General features: G+C 46.8%; 1 protein-coding gene across 6 annotated transcripts in view; it reads right to left on the bottom strand.

Moving 5' to 3' along the window:
• Positions 1 to 7957, bottom strand: part of MECOM (MDS1 and EVI1 complex locus) — a 342399-nt gene extending 334442 nt beyond the window's left edge. For 4 of the 6 annotated variants that reach the window (XM_069864821.1, XM_069864824.1, XM_069864820.1 and 1 more), the window contains exon 1: positions 7793 to 7956. In XM_069864821.1, the coding sequence (XP_069720922.1) occupies positions 7793 to 7829 (37 nt within the window). In that variant the 5' untranslated portion in view covers positions 7830 to 7956. Of the gene's footprint in view, positions 1 to 7792 lie in introns of all 6 variants that reach the window. The other 2 variants (XM_069864818.1, XM_069864825.1) reach the window with 2 other exon arrangements.
• Positions 7958 to 19747: the final 11790 nt, after the last annotated feature.

Genomic DNA, 19747 nt, shown 5'->3' with positions numbered 1-19747 from the left:
TTGTATAAATCAAGCCCAGGACTGCAACCCTTCCACCATAAAACTCACATGCTCATCACAGATTAGCCAAGATTTCCAAAAGTACTCAGATCATCATGGATCTTGTTGAGCCAGCCTCTCTCTAGTCAATACAAATCCCAGCTCAAACCGCGCTCTGTATCTGCAACGAGTGCTGGCAGCTTGGTGGTTACTGGACTCATTTTAAAGTGCAGCCTATACCTTGAGCTACTTCCTTGCCTCCTGTTGTTCCTGGGACTTGAAGGCCATGTGGTACATTTCAGCCTTAACTTTGAATTTCCTTTATTTTGTAGATCAAACTTTGACATTCCCTTAAGGTAGTGGGGTTTTATGTTGTTGCATATATCCCAGTTTAAAAGATAATGCTTCGCTGGAACAGCCCACAATATTAAATCCTGAAATAAAACAAATTGTATTTCACTTCCCAGCTCCTATTGCTGGATTAGCTCACATTTCTTTCTCTTTGTTACGTATTTAGCACCAAATACAATATTCATTGCAGCTTGTTTCCCTCCTCCCACACAGCTCTGTGGCTGCCTTTCCTTCCAGCAGCACTGGAGAAGGCAATGCCTCACGATAGCCTGGAAACGCAAACAAAAGGGAGGGAACATAAAGTCAATGAATGATCAGGCAGGGTTACTTTATACCCTGAGCATTTTAATTTTTTTTTTTATTTAAAATGGCAATGTAAAGAGACAGGGTCCTGGGCATAACAACATCCACTTCTCCCTAGCTTTTGATTTTTACACCCGACCCCTTCCCCATTTCATCAGCTGAGTTCATCTGCCAACAAACACCTCCCTCCAGCAGCCCCTGCAGCAAAGAGGTCCTGGAAGTACTTTCTGATGCTTATTGGTCCTGTCTAATTCCTGGTCTGGGTGTTAAGAACTGCGGCAATGACCAATTGCACATTAACATGGCAGGAACCCACTGGAAAGCCATCGCAGGGCACTAATCATGCCTCAGTGACTCTATATCCTCATCCTAGCACATACACCCTATTCCTCCTCCATATCTTTGCAAAACACACCTTTGCCTTTGCCCTTAAGCGCAGGGACAGGGCAATCCCTAGCCCAGAACAGCCCTGTGGGCACCTGCAGTACAGGTGAGCAGCAGCACTGATGGAAAAGACTTTGAGCCAGACTTTGGTTCTGCGCTGTCTGAGCTGAACCTAATTTTTTTTTTTAACGGCCATTTAGTTTCTTAAGTGCATTCCTGCGATGCCAGCCTCGAGTCTAGATCTCCATACGAAGCAGCACACTTTTAACTAGGTGCATAGATTATAAAACCAGGAAGAGTGGTCTGGTCTGCCCCCCTGTATAACACAGGCTACAGGAATTCCCTAAATTAATTCCTGTTTGGATTAGCTCATATCTTTTTAGGAAAACAGTCAACTTTAATTAAGACAAAGGAATTCCAGTGATGTTGAAATCCACCCGGCCCTCAGTAAATTGTTTTACTGGTTAAATACCTTCACTACTTAAAATATAAACTGTGTTTTTATCTACGTTTGTCCAGTTCTAGCTCTGCCTACTGGATAATTCGGCACTTGTACTGAAAAGCCATCTGTGATTAAACCTCTTTCTCCTCTTCAGAAGCCACTCCTTGCCAAACTAAACTGAAATGATATAAAACTGATTGTACTAAGTTACAGCAAAAGAGCACTGAGTTGCTCAAAAAAATGACAGTAAACCTAGTTAAATATTAAATTAACAGATATCATGAATTCTTTGTCGGAAACATAAGTGCCTGAACAAGCCCATCCAAAGTTAAAGCACCTCTGTTTAGAAAGTGGTTTACAGCAAAGCAAGGCGATTTCTGTGGACAAGGCTTCACTAGCTGAGATTTGTAAAACTCCAGCTTCTTCCCCACTGCCTTTTCTTCACCCATCCTACAGCGGGCTGGAGCAACCACCGATGCCCTCCTTTACCCTCCCACATCATGTACCTGTCCTAGCAGAAAATCCATTCCACTGTCACCTTCAGCAACTTCGACAGCTTTATTAGGGAGCTGTGCTCCCCAGGACAGCCAGAAACACCTTCTCTGTGCAGACACCTTTACACACACGTGAAGTCAATAAATATTTTTAGATGAATACTCCCACCACAGAAGTACGCGTTTGGAAAGCATCCCAGGGGATGATATAAAGGCTCCTTTACATCAACTCTGTGTTCCCTAAATGCATCCACAACATTTCAGATCTTGTGTAGATGTACAGATATAGGTGCACGGGCTGCAAACAGCCCAGGAGACGATGCGTAGCACAATCCCTCTCTAAACCAGAACATACAGTAATTGCAATTGCAGATATCAAATGTGCTTACCCTCTTTTCTCTCTGTATGTACACACATATATATAAGTATTTTATACATATATATATGTATATGGCAGAAACAGAAAGGTTTGTTAATAACACGCAGGTAAGCACACGTATACAGTAAGACACATACACACTTCTGTGCACTTAAATAACTAGGTGACTAGGTGAATACGAACACTAATAGCCATTTATGGCAACAACAATGAAAGCTGTCCCTGGAGCCCGCCTATGGTACAGCAGCCAAAATGATTGAGTATGTACAGGGCACTGGCGCAGCTATGGCTCTCACATGGGCCTCCTTTTAGAAATGATTAATATTTAACCGACTTGGTGAACCTGGCTTTGGGTTTAGTCATGATTAGATAGCAGGGTGCACAGAGCCATCCCACTAAGGACGTTGTGGGATGTCCAAGCAGCTTCCAGTCGTGCTTCATGAGAAGACGGACAAAAAGTGAGAAGGGGAGAAAGGGAGAGATACAAGGAGATACAAGACAGTAAAAAAAAAAAAAAACCAGCAAAAACATGCTCAGCTCCATTTGTGTTTGTTTGGAAAGAAAAGGGGGGAAAGCAGCCTGAGAGGCCAGTGTAATAAGATGCTGTAGCTTTCATGAAAGAGGTGAAATAATTTTAAACACAGACACACAATGAGTTTATTTATTTAGAAAGTTGTTAAATAGAGTCTGGGAATTCAAATATTCAATGTTGACATTGTACAGAGCTGGCGGGGAGCCAGCCCCGGCTCTCCAGAGGGACCCAATGGCCACGGCGCCCAGGCCCTCGCCCCTCCCAGCCCACTAACTAGGTAAAAGCCATTAGTTATACCCACAAGCAATATCTGAATCTCAGTCAAATAATGTTGCCTCAGCCAGCCAACTTCAAAGGCGTCTAAGTGTGTTTGGCTTTTTAGTGCTGGAACTGCAGCAATATGTCACACTTTTGAAAGAGTTTTGTAAACAGTTCCTTCCCCTTTGTAGAAACATTTCTTAAGTTTCTTGTACCCCATGTAAACAGCATTAATTAACAAGGGTTACATTTTTCATTTACAAGCAAGACTGTATTAATAACGAGCTTGCCTTTTTGGACTATCCTCTCCCTTTGTGTCCTTTCTCTGCCCCAACCCACAGCTGGCCTGATGTGGGGAGGCATCACGGAGCTCGGTCATGGGCTCAGCCCTGGGTGGCATCGTCTGCCACAGCACCATAAAGGTGACCCCAAATTCAGAGGTTACTCTTGACCCCAACTAAGAGGTGATGGGAGAGAGGGAAGGAGAGTAAAAGGGATAAAAAGGAGGAGAGGAGAGGAGAGGAGAGGAGAGGAGAGGAGAGGAGAGGAGAGGAGAGGAGAGGAGAGGAGAGGAGAGGAGAGGAGAGGAGAGGAGAGGAGAGGAGAGGAGAGGAGAGGAGAGGAGAGGAGAGGAGAGGAGAGGAGAGGAGAGGAGAGGAGAGGAGAGGAGAGGAGAGGAGAGGAGAGGAGAGGAGAGGAGAGGAGAGGAGAGGAGAGGAGAGGAGAGGAGAGGAGAGGAGAGGAGAGGAGAGGAGAGGAGAGGAGAGGAGAGGAGAGGAGAGGAGAGGAGAGGAGAGGAGAGGAGAGGAGAGGAGAGGAGAGGAGAGGAGAGGAGAGGAGAGGAGAGGAGAGGAGAGGAGAGGAGAGGAGAGGAGAGGAGAGGAGAGGAGAGGAGAGGAGAGGAGAGGAGAGGAGAGGAGAGGAGAGGAGAGGAGAGGAGAGGAGAGGAGAGGAGAGGAGAGGAGAGGAGAGGAGAGGAGAGGAGAGGAGAGGAGAGGAGAGGAGAGGAGAGGAGAGGAGAGGAGAGGAGAGGAGAGGAGAGGAGAGGAGAGGAGAGGAGAGGAGAGGAGAGGAGAGGAGAGGAGAGGAGAGGAGAGGAGAGGAGAGGAGAGGAGAGGAGAGGAGAGGAGAGGAGAGGAGAGGAGAGGAGAGGAGAGGAGAGGAGAGGAGAGGAGAGGAGAGGAGAGGAGAGGAGAGGAGAGGAGAGGAGAGGAGAGGAGAGGAGAGGAGAGGAGAGGAGAGGAGAGGAGAGGAGAGGAGAGGAGAGGAGAGGAGAGGAGAGGAGAGGAGAGGAGAGGAGAGGAGAGGAGAGGAGAGGAGAGGAGAGGAGGAAAAGAAATAAAGGGAGAGCAAGGGAGAGAGGGAGAGAAAGAGAGAGAGAAGGAGAGAGAGAGAAGGAGAGAGAGAGAAGGAGAGAGAGAGAAGGAGAGAGAGAGAAGGAGAGAGAGAGAAGGAGAGAGAGAGGAGAGAGAGAGAAGGAGAGAGAGAGAAGGAGAGAGAGAGAAGGAGAGAGAGAGAAGGAGAGAGAGAGAAGGAGAGAGAGAGAAGGAGAGAGAGAGAAGGAGAGAGAGAGAAGGAGAGAGAGAGAAGGAGAGAGAGAGAAGGAGAGAGAGAGAAGGAGAGAGAGAGAAGGAGAGAGAGAGAAGGAGAGAGAGAGAAGGAGAGAGAGAGAAGGAGAGAGAGAGAAGGAGAGAGAGAGAAGGAGAGAGAGAGAAGGAGAGAGAGAGAAGGAGAGAGAAGGAGAGAGAGAGAAGGAGAGAGAGAAGGAGAGAGAGAGAAGGAGAGAGAGAGAAGGAGAGAGAGAGAAGGAGAGAGAGAGAAGGAGAGAGAGAGAAGGAGAGAGAGAGAAGGAGAGAGAGAGAAGGAGAGAGAGAGAAGGAGAGAGAGAGAAGGAGAGAGAGAGAAGGAGAGAGAGAAGGAGAGAGAGAGAAGGAGAGAGAGAGAAGGAGAGAGAGAGAGGAAGAAAGAGGAGTGGGGAAAGTGGGAGAGGAGGAAAGAAAAAGACAGAAAGAGGGAGGGGAGAGGCACGGGCCGGCTCCCCGCGCTGAAAAGGGTTAATGAAGCGCCGGGTGCAGATGTGCCCGGCATCTAAAGGCTCGGCCCAGCCCGGCCCCGCTCCCCCCGGAGCCTCGGCGGGGTCCGAGCGGCGGCCCCGGAGCAGCCCGGACACCGCAGCCGCCTCCCGGCTCGAAAACAAATTCCCGGACAGAGTCTTAAACGGGCAAATAAACTTGCCGGCTCTGCTTTTCAATCAAGCCTTTTAAGTACTAGACCGAGGCAAATTACAGGCGCAGGAAAACCTGCTGAAACTTAGGAAAGTGTTATTTTACTATCTCAGGCGGTTAGAGGGATCTGGATCTACCTCGGCCGCGCTAAATTGCCTGTAAAAAAAAGTGGTGATAAAGTGTAAAAGTAACAAGTGCCTCCTTATTCACGTGTGTTCCCCTGATCCCATCACCTTCTGCCTCTTTATGAGCTGCCGGGGGGCCGGGGCTGCCCCGGGGGTTATTCGGGGATACGGATTCCCCAGAGCCACGCGAGCGGCCGCCCCGGTACCCGGGATGCTCGGGATGCTCGGGATGCTCGGGCAGGTGCAGCGGGGCAGCCTTTGCCGTTGTCCCTTCCCCTGTTTTAAGAGAAAAATCACTAGCTATTCCCTATTCTTTCTTTTCTTTTTTTTCTTTTTTTTTTTTTTTTGGAGTGGGATGCGAAGGCTTAAAATTATATATGCATGTAATTTTTTTTAGCAATTTTGCACTGAGATCGAGGAAATGCGCGCTTCGGGTGTTCTCCCTTAATTAGAGGGAAAAGCTTTCTCGGGTATTAGCGACAATCGCACAATCGGGACGATTTTTATTTCACGCACAAAGCGGTAAAAATCATACAATAAAATAAGTGCGCTTGATCCCGATCTATATGGTTTTCCAAGTAAAAAGGTGAAGGCTACAAAATATTTTTTATTCCCTACCTAGCTTGAAAAAGCTGAAAAGCTCAAAACTTTCCCCATCGAACGGCTGTAAGCACAGGGATCGCCTCCGACCCTCCTTCCTCTTGCCATGAAACTCCAAGGGGAGGAAAGCCTTTCGAAACAGAGATCAAAAAATTATTCCCAGCTTTTTTAATATGATTTTTCCTCTATGAGCGGGTTGTAACCGAAGGATTATTTAATGCAACGCATCTGTTAGGGGGTGGGGGGGGGGGAAGTGTTGCTGTTGGTGCTGCAGCCACAGCCAAGATGCTCAGCCCAGAGCAGAAACTTTGCAGACGGTCGGATCTCACCCTCGGAGCAGGAGTAGAATAGGAGCAGGAGTAGAATAGATGTAGGAGCAGGAGCAGCCCTGCATCTCTCCGCAGCGAGAAAAGCAAGAGAAAAGCAAGGAAACCTGACGGATTCGGTCGGGGACGGGAGGGTTTTTTCATAATTAGCTCCAAAGTAGGACTGGCAACCTGAAGATTTAACAACACGTTTGTTTTCAAATTGGGGACGCCGCATTTTCCACTTTCAAACCACCGACTCAAACGCAGGTTGCTGCTGGGATTGTTAAGGTTCACGGAAAAGCTGATGATGATCCGGAGAGATATTTCGCTTCCCCTTTTCCACCCTCCTTTATTCCCCCCCCTTTCACAAATAAAGAGTAAATAAGCATCTGCTTTTTACGTCACGCAACTTATGCAACATTTCATCTGACTTTTTTTTTTTTCTTTCTCTCGCCTGCCCGTTTTTCCTTTCGCTCGGGAATGCGAGTTGCCATCGCCACGGATATCAAATGAAACTTGCCCAGATGTGTCAGAGAAAATAAAGACATCAGCTGCTTTTAAAATAGGACGCGAGAGAGAAGTGTCGTTGTTGATTCCCTCTTTAAAAAAAAAAATTAAATAAATATAAAAAAAAAAAAAGAAAGAAATGGGGGGAAAAGCCCCAGCGCTGCAGCGTAAAAGCAAAGATCCCTAATCATAAAGGAGAAACAGATGGGGTGAGCGTAAGACAAATAATTAAATAAGTCGGGATTTGCGTGTGGACGGCCCAGCCCTCGCCTCGCGGAACAGAGACCTTCGGGCAGCCAAACTGGATAAAAAGTGCTGGAAAAGCGCCTGAAATTACAACATTTACACCGACTTTTCGCGGGTGTCTCCCGCTCCGCTCTGCCCCCCCCCCCATCCCCCCCGGCTCGGGGCATCCCGGCTCCGCGAGGCTTGGGGGGCGGCAATGGGGCGAGGGGAGGGGGACACACACACGAGCCGGGGTTCGCTAGGAGGGGGGATCCCCGGTAGCTCGGCGGCGGCTACCTGCCCCTCCGCGCCCCCAGCCGCCCGCACAGCCTCGCACAGCCCCCCCCGGCCCCGCGGCAGCCGACAGCGCCCGCTATAGGGCCCGGAGCCGCTCGCATCCCCTGCTTCCCCGGCATCCCCCCCGTCACACACACACACACACACACACGCTCCAGCCCCCGGCAGCAGCAACTTCCACTGAACTTTTCCTCAACTCCATCCCCACCTCCCGCAGCCCCCGGGCCGGCGGGGAGCGGGGGGCGATGCCCGGGGACGGAGTTGGAGGGGGGTGTGGGGGGGGGGGAGATGCCGCAGGTCGCCTGCGAGCTCCGCGCTGTGTCTGAGCGACACGGCAGAGAGGGAGGGGGGGGAAAGCCGAGAGAAAGGGGTATTGCACCTACTTGCGGGCAGCTTCCTCGCCCTGCCCTTGGATCGCATGCTGCGGGTCCCGCGGCCGATGCTGGCGTGGCCTTGGGTGGGGTGGGGGGGGCTTTTTTTTTTTTCTGCCTCCCGGAGCTTTTCCTCCTTTTTTTCGCTCCCCCTCTCCCTGTGTCTCTCTCCCTCTCCCGCACCCTCTCCCTTTCTCTCGATCCCCGCTCGCTATCTCTCCAGCATTGTCAGTCCGGACACCTTCGCACATGCGCGCGGGCGGCTCCCCCCTCGCTCTTCAACATTTCAGCGCCGCCAAAAAAAAGTTTGCGGCGATCCATCACGGGGCCGGTGGGGACCCTGACAGGCGGCACCGGGGCCGGTGGGGACCCTGAGAGCCGCCGCCGGGGCCGGGACCGGCCGGGGCGAGGCGAGCGGCGGCCGCCGGGCTCCGCGCCCGAGGGACCCGGCGGGGCGGGGGCGGGATGCGCCCCCCCCGGGGCAGGGGCTGGGGGGCCACGGCTTTTTTCCTCCCTTTTTCTCTTGGCTTTATTTGTTTTCTTTCTTTTTATTAACTCCACCCGGGCGCCCGCGCGCCGTTTAAAGAGTTTATCCTCTTCCCCCGGCCGCAATTATCGTAGATCTCTCGGTGTATATAGGGACGGGGAGATATAATTTGATTAGAAGTTTTATTATGTATGCGTATCGTTAAATTGTACACTTGCCCGCACACCTTTTCCACACCTTGAACTCGGCTCAGCCACCGCCACTTGGTCAGGGAGGGGGGAAAAAAAAAAAAAATAAGCGCCTTTAAAACAGTAACCCCGACAGCTCTAATCTGTTTTAATTACAGGGTTTGCCAATCAAAGGAGGGAGCACGCAGGAATTGGGAACTCCTTTAGGGGGTGGCTGTGTCCGAGGTATGAATCAATCCAAACTACATATAGATTTTCCTCCGGTACAACCTCCTTGCATTAAACAGTTTTGTTCAATACCTTCCATGCGCTATTTATGTTCCCATTAATATCTGTTGCAAATCCTGCCAGACACCATAAAAGAAAATTACAATCTTTCAGACTCGGGGCTGCGCCAGTACATACACGCTGCTTAACTTTTTTGTTTTAATAAAATCCTCAGCGTCGCCCCTTCTCCCTTCGAGACCCCCTCGTCTCCCCCGGCTGCCGGGGCTGCGGTCGGGGCTGGGAACCCCCAGCCCAGCGCTCCCAGTGCCCCCAGTGCCCCCAGTGCCTCCCAGTGCCCCCCAGCGCCCAGCACACAGGCGCAAGCACTTGAACCCGCTCTGCGGAGCCATCCTCGTTATTTTTAATTTACAATTTGGATTTATTTGTGGGGTTGAGGATTGATTATTTTTTTTTTTCAGAGTCCCGCAGCTGCTCTGCGCCCACCTTCCCAGCCGGGCACCTGACAGCCCCCGAGCAGGAGGGCAGGGGTCCCCCATTCAGCCCTCTGCGCCCTTCGGGTACCCCGGGTGGGACCCTTTCTGCCCCGGGGGCGGCTGCGCGGAGCCCCCAGAGCTCAGTGCTGCCCCGGGATGTCCCCAAATCACCCCCGGCAGAGCTAAAAACGCCAGGGAACTTGGCAGAACTCCCCTCCATGCACCTTTCCCCCCCCTCCACCCCCGGTTTACGCGGAGACCTCTGCGAAACCGCTGCCCGCAGACCGCGCATCCTTCCCCCCGCACCCGCGGGGATCACGCGTGGGACCCCGGTGCCCTCGCAAATGCGGGTTTCCCGGTCCCCGCCGCCCCCGGGAGCCCGGCAGGTGCCGCTCCGCCCGCCCGGGACCCCCGAGCATCGCCCCGCACCCCGAGAGGTGCTGGACACCCCCGGGAAAGCGGCTCCGCTCCCGCGGGGAGGCTCCTCCGGGGGGCCAGGGCTCGTTTGACGGCCAGAAAGAAATATTTACACGCTGCGTTTCTTTTTTTATTGCTTTTATTTTGATCTATTAAACCATTTCTGGGACACCGAACGCACCCCCTCGCACCCAGGTGCGTTCCCCGTAACAGGGAAATTTTCTCTTCCTTAAATTCTAATTGAACGAGCCCCGCAGCCTACTTGGAGAAAAGTTGGAATTCTTCATCGAGGTATTTGTTGTGCTATTGTCTTTGTGCAGTGAACTTTACATCGTGTTATTCAATCTCAATCTATATTCTCCTAGCTACCAGTAAGATTAATTTAATCATTGTAATGCAATTATTAATACTGTTTACCCAACGCTTGATTTCAGGTTTGCTGTTAAGAAATTAAGCTTCTTGCTGGGTGACCGAATGAAAAAAAAAAAAAAGAGAGAGAGAGAGAGAAAGAAAGAAAAAAAGGAAAAAGAAAAAGCTATGCAGGGATTTCCAGTCCACGTTGAAATGAAACAGTCCTCTTTATTTAGTCTCAGAACTCCAGCTTTCAGCCACGGGCTCAATTAGCCGAAATGGAAACAATTTTCATTCATTGCAATAACTCACTGTTCTGCTGATCACTTTCAAAATATACACTTTATTATTATATCCTGACCCCGGTGCCGCGAAGTGGCAAGGCTAGAAAGAGGCAGAGGGATCTCTCCAGCCCCCTTGGGCTGTAATTATTAGAAATTAATTGGGTTCAGGACCCTGGGTAGCATGGGTAAATTAATAGCTTGTCTGGTTGTTTAAATCCGAATTCTCAGCCCGCAGGAGAGCCGGGGAGGGAGGCTCCGGCTCCCCAAACCCGCCGCCTGCTTTTCCCCCTCCTTTCCACCGACGCATTGTTTTCGGGGAGCTATTTAGGGGTTAAAAATCAAAAAAATAAAGATCCTGTAGACTTGGAGCTGTCGCGCAGGAGTAAAAGTGAAAAGGGAGCCTTAGGCAAAAGGAAATTACTGCGAGCCCGCGTGACCTTTCCGAGAGGTAATCAATCAAGTGATCAACAGGGATATTTATCATTGCTAGATGGGGCTACTTTACAAATGCGGAGAAGGGGGGGGGGAATACACACACACAAAAGTTTGGATAAACCCGATAAGTCTGAAGACAAATACGGCGACTTTAATCACTGGCAGGATTGCACTTTTTCTTTTTTTCTGAGCTCTCGGAAGGGAGAAAATCGCTCCAAATTTTCCCAGCAGAAAATTCCTCCTGCACTAGGTGGTCACATGGAAGCTCTGTCCACTTTGCTCTGCAGTCCTGGGAAAGGCTGGGAACGACAGATGTGATTTAAAAAAAAAAAAAAAAAAGGCACCAAATACAAGGGAAAATAATAGAGAGAGATGGAGGCTTTGATAACCGTCTCGGTGTTTGTTTTTATGTGATGTGTTTTTATTTGTTGGCTCGCAACGGGGAGGCTGCGGAGCGCCGCCTCCCTCCTCCCGTCCCCGAAACGGTTAACTCGGAAAACAAAACAAAACAAAAAAAACCAAAAAAACCCCACCCCGTGCCCCCTGCTATATGAAATCAGCGATCTGGTTCAATTAAACTTGCTCTCCGTAGCATAAAGCATCCACCACAATGCAGGCAATGAAAACCAACAATAAAAGCCCCAGCATTTTCTGCGCAGTTTCCTTCTCCCTTGTAAAACATAGCGTCGTGTAAGCACCAGACATTTAATTTCGCTTCCTATAACTTACCGAATTCCTTAACAAACCTACTACGACCGCTTTTTTTTAATACTTCTTTTTTTCTTCTTCTTTTTTTTTCTTTCTTTTTTCTATTTCTTCTTCTTTTTTTCTTCTTCTTTTTTTTCTTCTTCTTTTTTTGTTCTTCTTTTTTTTCTTTTTTTCTTCTTCTTTTTTTTTCTCCCCCTATTCTTTTTCCTGCCCCCCTTTTTTGCGCTCCACGCACGCTCCTGCACGAAGCCGCTTGCGCCCGAGCGCTGCTGCCTTTTAGCGGGGAAGGGGAAGAAGAGGGGGAGAAGCAGAAGCCGGCACGGCGGCCGCTCCCCTCGGGAACGCTCCTCGGTCCATATTCCAGGAGAAAGGCGCAGCCCCCCGGGGGGGGTGAGGGCTGCGCGGAGGGGAGCGGAGCCCCCCGCGCCCCTGCGCGCCCCGCGGTCTGCGGCGCCCCCTGGCGGCACAGCGGGGGGACAGCAGCGGCCCCGCGCCGGCAGCGGCTAAAAGGGGAAAAACGGGGGGAAAAAAGAGGCAAAATGAGGCAAAAAGGGGGATTAACGGGACACGAGCCCACAGGCCGTGGAGGCGACTGCCTGGAAGGCAAGGGGCTGGCTTGAATTGCGTAGAATCATGGAATCACCAGGTTGGAAAAGACCTCTTGGATCATCTAGTGCAACCATTCCGATCTACCACTAAACCACATCCCTGAGCTCTTCATCCCCTGCCCCTTAAACACCTCCAGGGAAGGGGACTCAACCACCTCCCTGGGCAGCCTGTTCCAGTGCCCAATGACCCTTTCTGTGGAATTTTTTTTCCTGATATCCAGTCTGAACCTCCCCTGGCGGAGCTTGAGGCCATTCCCTCTTGTCCTGTCCCCTGTCACTTGGGAGAAGAGCCCAGCACCCTCCTTTCCACAACCTCCTTTCTGGTAGTTGTAGAGAGCAATGAGGTCTCCCCTCAGTCTCCTCTTCTCCAGGCTGAACACCCCTAGCTCCCTCAGCTGCTCTTAACACTTTTTCTCCAGCCCCTTCACCAGCTCTTCTCTGGACACACTCCAGAGCCCCAGCATCCTTCTTGTGGTGAGGGATCCAAAACTGAACACAGTGTTTGAGGTGCAGTCTCACCAGTGCCGAGTACAGGGACAACCCGCCTGGAGTTGTCCTGTCCCTGGTAAAAGTGTGGCTGAAAATACTGGGGTTGGGAGGAATGAAATGCATTCAGAGGTTGAGAAACAAGCTTGGAATAGCAGTAAACCTTGGAAATACTCCTCTAGAAACATTTCCCTGTTAAAGTGGGACAGGATGCCAAGTATGAAGTAGGTTGCATTTCTGCCAGTAGGAAGGACTTGGATTTCCACAACCTGAGGGGAAAAAAAAAAAAAAACAGAGGAAAATGAAGAGTCGGGAGTCTAGGTCAAAGACCAGGGTGAAGGTCAGAGAGGTAAATGGGGACACCAGAAAACTGAATCTGATTATTTACTTCATTGCAGATTTACTGGATTACTTTGCATTGGCCCCTCAGTCTCAGTGTTCCTCCTCCCCTCAGCTGACGTGGAGAGAAGCTTCACCAAACCCAAGAGCTAGAGGTCTCCATTTTCATAGAACATAGAATCATACAATCACTAGGTTGGGAAAGACCTTTGAGATCATCAAGCCCAGCCGTACCTGTCCACTACTAAACCATATCCCTAAGCACTTCATGTACCCATCTTTCAAACACCTCCAGGGATGGTGACTGAACCACCTCCCTGCGCAGCCTCTGCCAGTGCCCAATAACCTTTTCAGTGAAGAATTTTTTTCTAACATCCAATTTGAACCTCCCCGGCACAACCTGAGGCCACCCCCTCTCATCCCATCACTTGGGAGAGGAGACCAACACTCACCTCGCTATAACCTTCTTTCAGATAGTTCTAGACAGTGATAAGGTCTCCCCTCAGCCTTCTTCTCTGAATTTTAGGACAGGTTGGCTTGACTTTACCTCCCAGTCACGCAAGAAGGTGGCAAGGCAGGACCATCCCCAAAAATGGAACAGGTTTTACGTATTAATTAACTGTAACCAAAAAACTCCTTCACCAAAGAGAGGTGCAATTGATATCCTAAACACAAGCTCCTTTCCAAAACTTAAAGCACTTTCTGGCCAGAAAAAAGGTCATATCTTCAAGAGGTCACCCCAGTACATCTTGCTCTTAAAGGAGCATCAGTGGAGACATAATTGGAAAAATTAAAGAGGAGGAGAGGGAAAGTAATTACAGGCCACTATAGAAAAACAAACATGTTTTGAATGTAGACAAAACATTGAACAAAGGCAAATTAATAGTACCACAAATGAAAAGGGGAAAATGTCAGCAGAGATCAGCAGAAAGTGAACATCCTATTAAAAGTGAAAACTGAAATAATCAAAATCACAGAGAAACACAGAAGGGGAAAATCAACCTGGAATAAAAATAAAGGAACGAAGTAAATTTTACAGCAGTACTCAGTAATCGTTAAAGCTGAAATCTGAGGATTTAAAAAACTGAAGACCTACCTCACAGGTGAGTCAGCAGATGAGACAAATCCTCAGCTGATTAGCCACAAAAGAGTCAGGGTGGCTCCCATTACACAAAGTGAACTGGGCAAGGTTAGAAAATCCTTACAGAAGATGAATGGGGCTTTCCTGCTGTCTCCCACGACCGCCTTCTTCCTCCCTGGCTTCACAGAGGGAAGAAGCTGGAGACTGGTGAGATCGTGGCTTTGGGGAGCTGTTGCCTCCCTTGGGCCACACAACGAAGGTGGGACTACAAGCACTGCTCAGCTCTGATGGGTAATAAAACACTCCTGTGATGCACATTTTCTTGTGCTGAAACCACATTCTGAAATGGGCCTGGCCAGTGCCATGAAGGCTGAGGAAGCTTTGGCTATTAAGCTGCTTAAAGAAGAAAATATGACAAAATATAAGAGGGGGAAATGTCACGGGGTGATGGCTGAAAGGCTTCTGGCAAGTAGTGCTGAAATAAATGAAATTTTGAAATAAAAAAATAAAATCACGTATTTGTGTTGTGAGAACAGTATCATGACCAAGGACTGTCATCACAAATGTGGGGCTTTCCTTTGTTGGTGCTTTACCTGCTTTCATGCACAGTGTCACTACCAGGCTTCTTTCTGCTTATCTTTAAAGGAACCACAAAGGCAGGTTAACACATCAGCCTTTATAAAATCCACAAACCCATTTTTCCCTTTAAAGCATAAGGAACACATTCATATTTCACTCCCATTTTTCTCCAGCACAAAAGCACAGGGTCGGAATTAATGAGTAAAGTATTTGTGTGACGTTTTATATTGTATTGGCATTTATATAGTGCTTTTCACAGGCTTCATGTCAAAACCCTTTACAGGGCAATAAATCATACACCTTTCCTGATGAAATTGTATGTAGGCAATTGGGCACCTATCCTGCCCTCAGCAATGTCCCACGTGCAAGACACGGGAAGTGTGATGAAACCTGCAGAAGCGGGTCTGAAAAAAAATGGATGTAGGTCAAACCTTCCCCCCTTAATATCCTGCAACATGTTAAAAAGTCTTTGGAGCCCACTTGAACAGCCACAGGAAAGACCTAACCTTAACATGACAAAGCTTCTATTACAGTCTGAATTACTCAGCATGCAAATGGAATTGTGGGTCTTACACTCAATCCCAGGGGGGGTGGTTGTCTCTGAATTTAAACAAGATGTCCATTTACTTGGAAAACGAGGATTTTTCAATTAATTTCTAAAAATAGTATTCATTCACAAGACTGAACTGAGGTACAGAATTTTGAATCCTAGGCTTTCTGTTAGAATTCAATATTTTGCATCTCTGCCCTGCCAGCATTTGCTTTCTTATTTGCAGTTTTTCAGATAACGAAGTGATATGAAATTCTGAGAACTGTACGCCTGATTAGACTGACTCTTTTGTACATTTGCTTGCATTCCTGCTGTGTTTCCAAAGCCACTTTTAGGTAAGAAAAATGGAAAGTCATTTAAAAGTCTTTTTGGGAAGAGATGACTAAGATTGGTAAGCAGGACCCAGAGCTTGGCTCCATTGTCCTTCCAGGAGAATCACAAGGCTTTGCCGAGCAAAGAGCTTTTTGGGGTCCATGGTTGTCAAAGGAAGCTTTGCAGAGCATTTCTCCTGGCAGACCATACCCCTTACCACTGAAACGCAAATTCTCCCAAGACTGCATAAAGGCAATGGTTGAGAAGCGAATGGAAAATCTTTGCAGTAGCTCAATGCCATTTTAAAACCACTTTTCCATCTCTCCTATCTGCAACGCATAAAACCTGATAACACTCTGCACATACTGGCTGACAGTTCAAATGCATTAGAAACCAACTTAGTTATGATTTATTAGCCGGAAGAGCTGTTAGAGTAATTTCTAAGTGTGAAGGAGTAAAAAAAAATACTGTTCTCCACCAAACAGATATTTAGATTACTTAATCTAAAATCAAAGTAATTCAGAAGTGAACCAAAAGTAAACAGGTAAAAACACATCACCCAGCTCCATTAACTGCCACGGGCTAGGGTGGAAGTGGAGGGTTCTTGCATCTTTTCAGAGGTGATTAATGTCTTACTAGATCTGAGCGTTAGCTGTGCAGATGCACTGCCCTGTAATGAACTGCCTTTACTTTCTTCTGAGTATTGTACCACAAGCTCTTAACTCACAGGAGCTCAAATTCACACCCTGTTGCTGTGCTCTGACAGCAATAGAGCTTGATTTTGCCTCTTGTTCCTGTCTCAGTATACAACTTCTTTAGTAGTTTAGAGAATGATCTGTAAATAATACACATGCATAGACTCCACTGAGATGGATGACAATGATAATTAAAATGGTCTTCTCAGTGGGAGACACTATCAGCATCAATAGTTAAAGCAGAATTTTAAAGGTAACCAACAGATTAGAGCCTGTAAATTCTATTCTTTCTGGCAGTAATACATTCAAAGATTAAATTAGAGTAAATGTATGTTACAACAACTGGATTTATGTTAGCATTCAGGATTATGCTCCCAGTCAATGTTTATTATGCTTTTGGTCATATTTATTCTAAAGGTCTCATTTTCCTGCTTTCATAATTTTTTGATCAGTTTTGTTTAAACTGGAAGCCTTTTACTTTTCACTTTAAAAATTACTGTTTCTTCTTAAAACTTCTAGCAGGTTGTGGTATCTGGAATGAGTACTAAGGAAAAGGAAACAAGCTAAAATAAATTACTATCTAATCTAACCATCTGACTATTTCTAAGGTACCTATTATTGTGGAATCAAAGTGCTGGATCTCTGATAGCATGTGATCTTTCATCTCATATTGGACTTCCGATAACATTTTTAATTAAAAACCTTATTTTGATGCCTGCTGTAGCTACCATGCAAATAGCATCACATAAAACCAGAAGTTAGGAGAGCAGGGAACAGAAAATGATGGCTAGTTTTAGCACATTTATTGTACCAGAACAAAGAACCCCATCCTCCAGATCCTGCTGAATTAAAATGATCAGGTTCAAAGACTGACCTAGAAATGAAAAATGCTTTCAATTTATTAAAATTAAAATTAAAAATTAACAGTTCGTCAGAAGCAAATTTGATGTACTCACAAAAATAATTCAGAAGGACTCTGATTTTTTTTTTTTTTTTGCTTCCTCTGCCTTCCAGTGCCCAGCAAATATTCTGTTCCGTTGCCATCCTTCATGAGGACTTTTGTTTAAGACTTCCACACTGGCTGAGATAAACCACATTTGTTCTTCTTGAAAGGTGTTTTCGAATTACTTCTTACATAGGACTCATTAGTATTAAAGCATGACTGCACTGACAAACTTTATATGACTGTATTCATAGCTGATAGCTGTTTTTAAGAGACATTAAGAAGGAAGATATCGTTAGAGCACTGCTATTTCGATTTGTCAAGGCTTATATGAAAGCGCATATCGACCAACACTTTATATCAATACAGGGTATACACAGACAGCACTCAGAGCTGACAGAAGTCGAGTGTGTTCAGTTCCTTCCATATCAGACAGGAATTACTCCCTTGTATGTCATATGCTGCTACTTCTGCTCAGGACATAAGAACTGATATCATTGCTCAGACCTTTCTGCTAGGTACAGAATCCCAAAAGATTTCAATCACACTTAAACTGAGCATACATTAAAGCCCCAACCGTTCTAGAGGACAGCAATCAAGTACAGTCTCATGATACTCTGATTACCAAGCAGTCCTTTTTCAAAATGCCTTTGGAAAAATTTCTAAAATATTCCCATTTGCTTTTCTATATTGTTTCTTTCATTCTGCACTCATCACCATAATATGAGCACACTCTAACAGCACACTGAACAGCTGTCCAAGCATTTTTTTTCCCAGCATCTTCCCAGAGGGGGATGCATATACTGTGTAGTGATTTGTAAGATTTACATTTTTCACTTTGATACAGCCCCGTGTAAAGATATCACCATGAGTTCTCTGACAGCTCTGCAGCCTAGAGGAGAAGCCTCTTGGTACCTGCTGCCTGGAAGAAAGCAGAGTATAAACAGTATAAACATCTCACACTTCTCTGAGGTCGAAATTCATCCCTTTCCTTTCAGTTGCCACACAGATAATGAAAATAACATTATAGCCACAATTATAGCAAGTAGTAAATAACAATAAGACACCAGGTTTCAGAAAGAACAACAGATTAAATTTCCATTTCTTTGGTTTACAATGCAGTTTGTGTTTCTAACTACAGTAACCAAAAAGGCCCACGAAGGTGAAGAGTCAATTCAATTTGTGGCTTCCCTTAAATGAAGCAGAACTCAAGGAGAACCTCTCTGACAATACAGCAGTGCTCTATCCGCTCCACATCTGAGAAGAGGCAGCCAGGGTCTGTAGTAGGAGAGTCTGGCTGAAGAATGAATGACAAAACCCCACAGAAGAGGCAGGAGAGTGAAGATCTCATTTTTCTCCTTCGTCACATTTCCTAAGGTAACTGTGGTTTTAGACTTTTGGTTTTCATTTTTCAGGAGAGTCTTTAAGCCTAGTTCACAGCAGTCTTTATGGCTGAGAGCTCATTCATCAAGAGCAAAATCTCAGATGCAAAGAAAGTTCATGATGAAGTGCTGAGGTGCAAAGTTGAAAGAGAAGAAAAATAATTTTTCCCATCCTAGAAATAATTCCAAATTTTCATAAGTGTTCCCAATTGCAACAAGATTAACTCAGAAGTGGGGTTGGTTTATTTACTGTTTAGGGCTTTTGTTTTAACAAAAACGCAAGGAAAGGGAAAGAGCAGTCTAACAACCTCATAACCCAGAAGCAGAGGTCTCGTGGAATGTGAAGACTCTGGGGGTTAAGTCCTCCTCAGACAGGCAGATCAGGGTTAGAGCAGCACACACCCTCCAGATTCTAGCCTGAAAACAAACTTTTTATTACAGAAGTTTCACTGAAACTGGCATGTTCCCACAAAATGTTTCAGTGGTGAGAAATAAAGAGTTCCCGAGCATAAAGGTCTGCCAAAAAATTCCCAATCGTTTTTAGACAGTGAGCAAGCAAATGTATCATTTTGCCATCAGTGAAGGAGGTTCTCTCTGTCCTAGCGGTACCGTAAGGTCATGCTTCAGCTTATCTCCAGCAACTTATTCGTGCATCCACACTGCTAGGTACCTGTGATAAGGCAGCGTCATTTTTAAATGCATTTCAGCAGCTTGTATTGTAAATGCTTGTATAAAAGCAATGGGCATGGCAAAAGAACACAGACAGAAAGCTACCATGACCTGTTTTCCATCCTTTTACAGCAATCTCTGTTTTCTGCATATACACATATGTAGCCACTCACGATGTATGAAGAGATTCTGGAAATAAATCTTCCACAAATATTTACTTTTCAATCCTATATACTTTTAAAAGAGAGGTGGGATCCAGCTTTCACCTGTGGCATTTCACACTTGCCTCTTGTTCGCATGTTGGGAAAGGCCAGAAGAAAGAAGCTGTTACATTGCCTGAAATTGAATGCAAGGTGATAACCCTCTGACTGCTCAAAACTCAAAGTCTTTCTGGAGGTGAAATCCTGAAAAGGAGCTGGTCTACATAGTGCTACTGCAGTCATGAATCTGATGGAAGGTTTGGTGGACACTGAAGCAAAGGACAGTGTGAGCCCCTCCTAACAGCTGAGCTTGTTTTAAACCAGTGCTGCTAGATATTTTGGAAAGAGGAGACCAAACACAGAGTAGCGGCTGTTTCAGAAGCCAGAGGTGCAAAGTTAGTAAGACTAGAGACTGCTCTTGCTTTTATAATTTGTGGATACTGAATGCAGTTAAGTATTTCGTATTAACATCCCCATCCTAAGTTTATACATGCCACTCCTTACTATGCTCAATCCATAGTAATAGCAAAGCTCTGCAGTTAGAATGCATTA

This window comes from Phaenicophaeus curvirostris, chromosome 10, assembly GCF_032191515.1.
Source record: "Phaenicophaeus curvirostris isolate KB17595 chromosome 10, BPBGC_Pcur_1.0, whole genome shotgun sequence".
Lineage (NCBI taxonomy): Eukaryota > Metazoa > Chordata > Aves > Cuculiformes > Cuculidae > Phaenicophaeus > Phaenicophaeus curvirostris.
Note: the sequence above shows the minus strand (reverse complement) of the source record. Positions and strands in the feature narration are given on the sequence as shown.